Genomic DNA, 6,620 nt, shown 5'->3' on the forward strand with positions numbered 1-6,620 from the left:
ATGTTCCAGCAGCTCAATGAAATGAGGGGATCAGAAGTGAGAATTTTGAATCGGAGAAACTGCTTCTGCTGTAATCGCTTTGTGTGTTATCGTGTAAATGGAATACATTTTGAAGTGTTCCAAATCAAACGAATTCGCTCTATCCAGGTCCTAGTATGAAGCCCGCAGAGCCTGTGAGCATCTCGCTGTAGACGGTTTCAAGGAAATCCACCTGTAGGATGACGAGATGGCATCCTTTCTGGAATCTTCTGTATCATGAAAGTTTTGTCATCTAAGACCATCGACATCTAGAATCCCTAAGTAGAATGAGAGAACAGTCGCTTGAAGGAGCTCCATGGTCACTCCATATAAAGAAACAGGCCCGAATCGATCATACCGATGCTTTTTCCAAAGCGGCGATCCGGTCTATGAGCTTGTTAAACTTTACGAACACTTCTTTAGTGGCTTCATCTTCTGCGTCCTTATTCTTCTCATCGCTAGCTTCTACTTTGATAGTTTCCAAGCACCATGTTTCTCGAAGTCCGCGAGTTATTCCTAGGAGGTCCTTACAAAGCCTTATTATCGTCAGAGCGTCGAATTCCATAGCGGCATTCTCCACAGCCAATAGCTCCTTTGGTTTTTCGTCAATCACAGCTTTTTCAAACAAGTCCTGAAACTTATCAAGGATCTGGTAGATGGTAGAATCTATCTTTTTGAGAAGCGTGACCGACTTTTGCTGCATTTTGTCGAACTAGTGGTGTCAGCCACTATGAAATACGGACGAAGATCTGAGGATATAAAAGACCTGTACCCCGGGACGTACCGAGACACGGACATGGATTTTTAATACTACTTCATTTGTATGCTTTCTATGATCTCTTCCTTTCAGTAACAATTTTTTTTTTATAAAAAAAGCAACCCTAGCTCCTGTTTGGAATGTTATTCCCAGGCTCAAAATGTTTTGTGAACAAGTACGACCGACTCCACTGCTTCTAGCAAAATGTTTTGCCGACAGAACTGGAATATTTTCGAAACAGGGCATGGCAGGTCTAAAGGAAGTAATAGAGCTCCAGAGCTATTCTAAAAATTCTGACATCGTAACAGCATAAACAAGACTCTCGACCATGATTTAGAATCCGTACACCAATGAACCCACGTACCTTCCCTCTCATATCCTAATAAGTGCGTTCGCCCGATCTTCTATAATGAAGAAGAGAAATACCAACTCAACAGAAAAATCCATCACCGGGTGTGTTTCTGCTTGAATTAAAATAATAAAGCCTTAATATCTAGAAAGAAGACAGCCTTCGTCTACTATCATGGACAAAAACACAAGAGACTGCCTTTGAAAGCGTCTCGGCATAATCAATTTCGCAGTCGTATCTTATCTCGACGTGCCGCGATAGCGTGTACATTGAACATCAAGGTAATAGTCGATACACCAAGTGCCTACCAATTCCCAATGATTGGCTCCACCCCCGAAAGTTCAAAAGACACAGTAAGTACTAAGCAAGGAGTGTCGTCTCATAAATATATTCAACAACTGCCTGTCTTTGGTGACATCCCATTCCGGGGTTTGGGGAAGGGCTTTGGTAATGTACACTTACATGAAGCGCCAGCAACACATTCCCGGAGCGAGCCACAAGGACAGAACTCAATCTCGGACAAGGCGCATGCTGAACTTACGGAGACTCATTTGGCGCTGAATATGACCGAGACCGTCCAAAGCACCTTGAAGCCTCCTGCTCAATGCACCTCTAATACATCAGCAAAAACGACTGGTTGCCCACCAGCAAAAACTCAAACCGAAATTCACGGACCCAAAGTTTTTGGTGTTTCACTACCTGTTGCATCAGATGAGAGCGAACTGCTAGTAGACATTCAAAATGTGGAGGTACCCAAAACGGCCATAAACAGTGATTCGCAAACCTCAGCTGACAAAATAGCCTCCACCAACAAACCCGAGAAAATAGAGCAGGAGAAATCTGCATCAAAGTTTCACCCGACAATGGATGGTGCAAAAGCTAGCTTGGGGCTTGGAAGTGCGCAAAGCCTCAGCTTGAAGAAGCTCAATTTAAACGATTTGACTGGCTTTTTAACCATTGACCAAGCCAGGGAATACTATCCGTGGATTGGTACTTTCCACCCCGAAAACTGTATCCTTCATCCGAGCGTCCCATTTTTGGCCGTATTATTCAACGAAACTGGGACCTGGAGCAAGGAGCACATCTTGCTTCTTGCTACCAACAACGACCTCTCTGACCAAGTGAACTGGGAAATACGCGTGGCGTTGTTTTTCAAAACAAACCACGCTAGAAGACTTGAGCTTTTTGAATGCTTATGCTCTCTTCCAAGGGAAGAGGCCTTAATGATTATTGCTTTACGTACTGCCGAGGCTGCGCATGAAGTGATCCTTGCGCCTTCTATGGACTGTGATCTCTCAGGTGTCAGTAAAGCATCTACTGTAGATGCCATAAAGAGTTTAGTGTCCCTGTTGTATGAAGCACTTGAGAAAAAAGTCGAGGACGCCGAAATGCGCTGCAATGAAATTCAAGGTCGTATTCTGTTGGCTAACCTCACTGAATCTGATGTGTGGTGGAACCTCAACTTCGAGGATCGGCTGCTTCTTAATGACTTGGCGAAAGCTCGAATCTTACTTTGGCAGTTGAGCACGTGCTCACCATACTTTCTGGTGCACACTGGTCTTGTGCACTTGAGAATTACTCTATGGGAGCCTTCATGCCCGATTGCGGTGAAGTTCCATGATATTGTGAGACACCTGTCCCCGTTTGCTAGCTTGAACCAAAAGGGTGCTGATGATAGATTGCATTTCTCCAAGCAATACGGAATTATTCTGGCCTTCTTGTCGGATGTCTCAGTTGAGGTTTCCGTAGACGGTAAGTCCAGGTCACTAATTTTCAGTGCAGTCAAAAATCTAGATTCATTGGTGCCCTTTGAACTCCTCATTTCGCAAGAACAAAAGTCTCTGGCAGCTAGCTACATGCGTTCCGTGACATGCCCATCATCCTCGGTCTACTTTGTGGCCCCCCCGGCTCCCATCAACAAAACCAAAACATACTACTCCATCGAAGGTCTTATATCACCAATGGAGATGGCGCCCAAGAAAAATACATTCGAATCATGGCCTTCGGCTATCTCTTTGAGCAAATTTGCCAGATTCTGCTCCTTTTGCTTGTCTTTGGAACACCTGCTCGACACTTGTCCTGAAAATGCTGCGTCTTTTCTGAATTTCAGCAAGAACAATAGCATTGCTAAAGGACGGTCCTCAGGTTCAAAATTAATCAATAATGAGCAGGCTACCACGAGACACATCAAGGCCAGGAAAGATTTGTCTTTTCAAAAATAAATACACGCCTAACTAACAGACCACAAACATTATATGGCAAACCACTGAGTGTTTAAGCACATCATTTCAACACTAGCTTGCGCTTCTCAAACGTGAGGCGCCCTGAACAACAATGTGAGCATTTTCCAAATGAATTTCATGAACACGAAGACAGGCTTACAGATGTTTGCACCAATCCAGACTAGACGAAGAAACACTACAATGACGTTCTCCAATGCGATGTAAAGTAACTTGTGGCTGGTAATGTCGTAGATCTGATCTTCCTGATCAGCGATGGTGGAGCCGCCCATCACACCCCCAAAGAAGGAGCGACTGAGCTTGTCCAATTTTTCATTAGTTCTTCTCAACTCCATGATTAACGACGTGTTTAGTTCCCCGTACGATCTGTCAGTAGCGCTCAACAAATTGTCGATTTTGACTGCACAATTGTCGTTGGCGAGATGCATGATGCTTTTGGCTTCCTCGATGTAGCCTTTGTATATATTTTCTCTTGCTGGTAGGTGACCTGCGTTGGTTTGGTTGATGGAGCGGAGTAAGCGGCGCATGTCGTCTCGAAGTAGTGCGCTCAACTTCAAGCTGGTGGACAGCAAGAGCGCTGGGTAAACCGAGCCTAGCATATTGTGTCTCAAGCGGGAAAGTGCGTTGAGGCGTTTGAGTTGTTTTTCTACTGTGCGGAGCTGTAGTTCGTCTAGGATAAGAGCACTTGGAGGGCCAGCCTCGTCAATGCTTTCGGTGCTCAGTTTAACAGAGCTCCACTCAAAATGCTGCACCAGGGGATTTTTCTGGTGGGCCGAACCGAAAAACACGTCGTGAATATTTCCTGCGGCATCCTTCGTCTCGTCCGCATCTGATTCGTCTTCTTCAAGAATATCGGAGTTCAGTTGCTGGGTAGAAGAGTGCCCATCATCAATGACAATCAGGGGCGGCGGGAGCATGCCATTGGTGGCCATGCCTTGGAGGGAAGAGTCTTGCTTCTTTGAGTTTGACAGGCGAGGCTCTACCTGGTACAGGTATGCTTGTCCTGGATCCACTTCTATTGGGTCAATCTCTCGCGAGTCACGATCTGTCGGATCATGGTCCTCGCTCATGAACGCGCGGAAATCTCCGTCGCTACCGAGCCTAAACTGGTGGAGCTGGCTCGACGGATCTGCAGAGCTGGCCATCCCGACACGAGCGATTTTCACGGCGGAAAGGCCATCCCAGGAGCGCAGCGGTGCATGTTGCGGATCGTGAGAGGGTCGGAGGTCGATGGCGGACGAGCTGCGGGACCCGTAGAGGCGTTTTGCGCGGTCCCTCCAGTGGCTCCGCGAGCCCTTTGCCGACGCCTGCTTTCCCAGGCTTTGGAACGGGATCTCGAGCAAAAGACGCTCGTCGGTGGACCGACTGCTGTCCGAGTCGTTCCAGAGCCGGTCGTGGAGCTTCTTCGACGCATGGCCGTGTCTCGGTGTGGTTTCACGCGGCAGAGCCGCCCCCGGGTACCAGAGATCGCCGCTGGGGGTGCGGAGCTGGGCCCAGTGGGCCTTGCGCCAGGCGTAGTCCGCGACGAACTCGCCAAGGTCGATGCCCCAGAGCATTTTCCAGGGCTTGCTGCCCACGTGCGGGTGCGAGGAAAACGCGTCGCAAGGCAACGGATGCGCGGCGGGCGGCGGCATCGGCTGGTGGAGTTTCTTCCGGGTGACGCGGTTGCGGAGCACCTGGAGCGGGTTGTAGCAGCGGTCGAGCCCCGGGGAGGGGGCCGGGCCTGCCTCAGCCGACTCGGCCATGCGCTGGATCCACGTGAACTTCAACTCGAGCGACGCCTTGACTTGGTCTGCCCGGCGCCGAACGGCGGGCGATATCTGCACCGGCTTGTCTCCCTGCGCCGCGGAGCGCGGCGCGGCGGCGTTCCCTGGCCCCGCGGCCATGATGTTGTACCGGGACCGGACGGCACTGGCCGAGGCGAGAAAGAACGTGGCCATCTGCTGGCTGTGCTTGAGGTGCGAGTCCTGGGGCTCGTGTGTGTCGGCCGGGGCGGCGCCGGCGGCGGGGAAGTCGACGTCGAATTTGAACCCGGCGTCGAGGGCCGGGCTGCGGGCCTCGATGTGCTTGCGGCGGGGCTTTTTGCGGCGGGCGGCGCCGTGTTTGGGCGTGGCGGCGGGGGCTAGTAGCGGTGTTTCGGGCGACATCGACGACATGTGGAGGGCTTGCAAGGGGCCCGCCAGCAGCACCACAGACAGGCCCGACAGACTAGCCGACGGGCACAAACGGAGGTCCTGGGGCGCAGAAATGGCCATGGCCAGGCGGGGCGGGGTTTTGGGGTGGCAACGCACGAGCTGGTGGTGGGCGCCGAGGTAGAAAGTCCAGGGCCGCGGGAGTTAGTTTAGGGCCGCGGGAGATAGTCTAGGGCCGCGGGTCCTGGAAAGTCGCGGCACGCCCCGCAGCCTCAAGAGGCAGTTTTGCTGGACGGGGTGGAGGGGCCAAAATCGGTGCAGCGCAAGTGGGGGAAGAACAGGGAGCAGGCACTGTAACGTAAGTATAGTGTGAGTGGGGTTTGGGACGGAAAGGTAAAACAAAGAAGCGTGGGTGGATTTGGGATGGGGAGGGAAAGGAAGAAACAGTTGGGCGGGAACTTTAGAGCGCAGCGGGCAGCCGCGCGGGGATACAGGCTGCCATCCGCGCGGGCTCTCTATCTGCGGCCCTTTTTTCGCAGCCGCCCATCACACTGGCCCTACCGTGCAAGTATATCCTAGGGTGGGTATGTTCAGGCACTGCCCACTGGCAAACAAAAGCAGATTTCATTAATATTATACAGAAAAAGTTACAGTCTGTCTTATCAAAGCAATCTCTGGGTGCGCTTTGCGTGGCTGTTGGGGTTCACGAGCCAACTAAGGGAGTCAATAAAGATACAAAAGTTCAAAATAATCAATTATGGATATCTGAGCTGGGAGTTATTGAGCAAAGGTACCAAAAAATTCATTTATTCGATATCAACATTCCCAATGGTCCGATTTTGCAGGAGTCAAGGTCAGTAGAGGCGGGTAATAAGATTTTGTGTCCCTTCCCAGTTAGCGACAACGCTCCTGGATTCAAAGTAGGATTTTCCATTTGCTACGACATTCGCTTCCCTGAATTAGCCGCACGACTCAGACAAATGGGGGCTAATATTCTCACTTATCCTTCAGCGTTCACGACAAAAACAGGTGAGGCGCATTGGTTAGAACTAGGACGCGCCCGTGCAATTGACTCCCAATGTTATGTGGTTATGGCCGCGCAATGTGGCGAACATGATATATAC

General features: G+C 50.4%; 4 protein-coding genes across 4 annotated transcripts; 2 read left to right on the top strand and 2 right to left on the bottom strand.

Annotated features, from left to right (window-relative positions):
* Positions 1-370: 370 nt before the first annotated feature.
* On the bottom strand, positions 371-721 carry MED22 (Med22p; the record flags this gene model as incomplete). The annotated part of the gene is made up of 1 exon (XM_018858204.1): positions 371-721. The coding sequence occupies one exon, from the start codon at positions 719-721 to the stop codon at positions 371-373; it is 351 nt and encodes a 116-aa protein (XP_018709395.1).
* Positions 722-828: 107 nt separating this feature from the next.
* On the top strand, positions 829-3,346 carry METBIDRAFT_230703 (uncharacterized protein; the record flags this gene model as incomplete). Its single annotated transcript, XM_018855256.1, has 4 exons — positions 829-1,076; positions 1,113-1,228; positions 1,273-2,876; positions 2,907-3,346. The coding sequence occupies exons 1-4, from the start codon at positions 936-938 to the stop codon at positions 3,344-3,346; spliced, it is 2,301 nt and encodes a 766-aa protein (XP_018709396.1). The 5' UTR covers positions 829-935.
* An 86-nt stretch (positions 3,347-3,432) lies between these two features.
* METBIDRAFT_13916 (uncharacterized protein) lies at positions 3,433-5,619 on the bottom strand (the record flags this gene model as incomplete). Its single annotated transcript, XM_018854449.1, has 1 exon — positions 3,433-5,619. The coding sequence occupies one exon, from the start codon at positions 5,617-5,619 to the stop codon at positions 3,433-3,435; it is 2,187 nt and encodes a 728-aa protein (XP_018709397.1).
* Positions 5,620-6,107: 488 nt separating this feature from the next.
* Positions 6,108-6,620, top strand: METBIDRAFT_27582 (carbon-nitrogen hydrolase; the record flags this gene model as incomplete). Its single annotated transcript, XM_018855339.1, has 1 exon — positions 6,108-6,620. A coding segment is annotated over one exon (513 nt), but the record flags the coding sequence as incomplete, so codon positions are not given.

Source organism: Metschnikowia bicuspidata (genome assembly GCF_001664035.1).
Source record: "Metschnikowia bicuspidata var. bicuspidata NRRL YB-4993 chromosome Unknown METBIscaffold_9, whole genome shotgun sequence".
Lineage (NCBI taxonomy): Eukaryota > Fungi > Ascomycota > Pichiomycetes > Serinales > Metschnikowiaceae > Metschnikowia > Metschnikowia bicuspidata.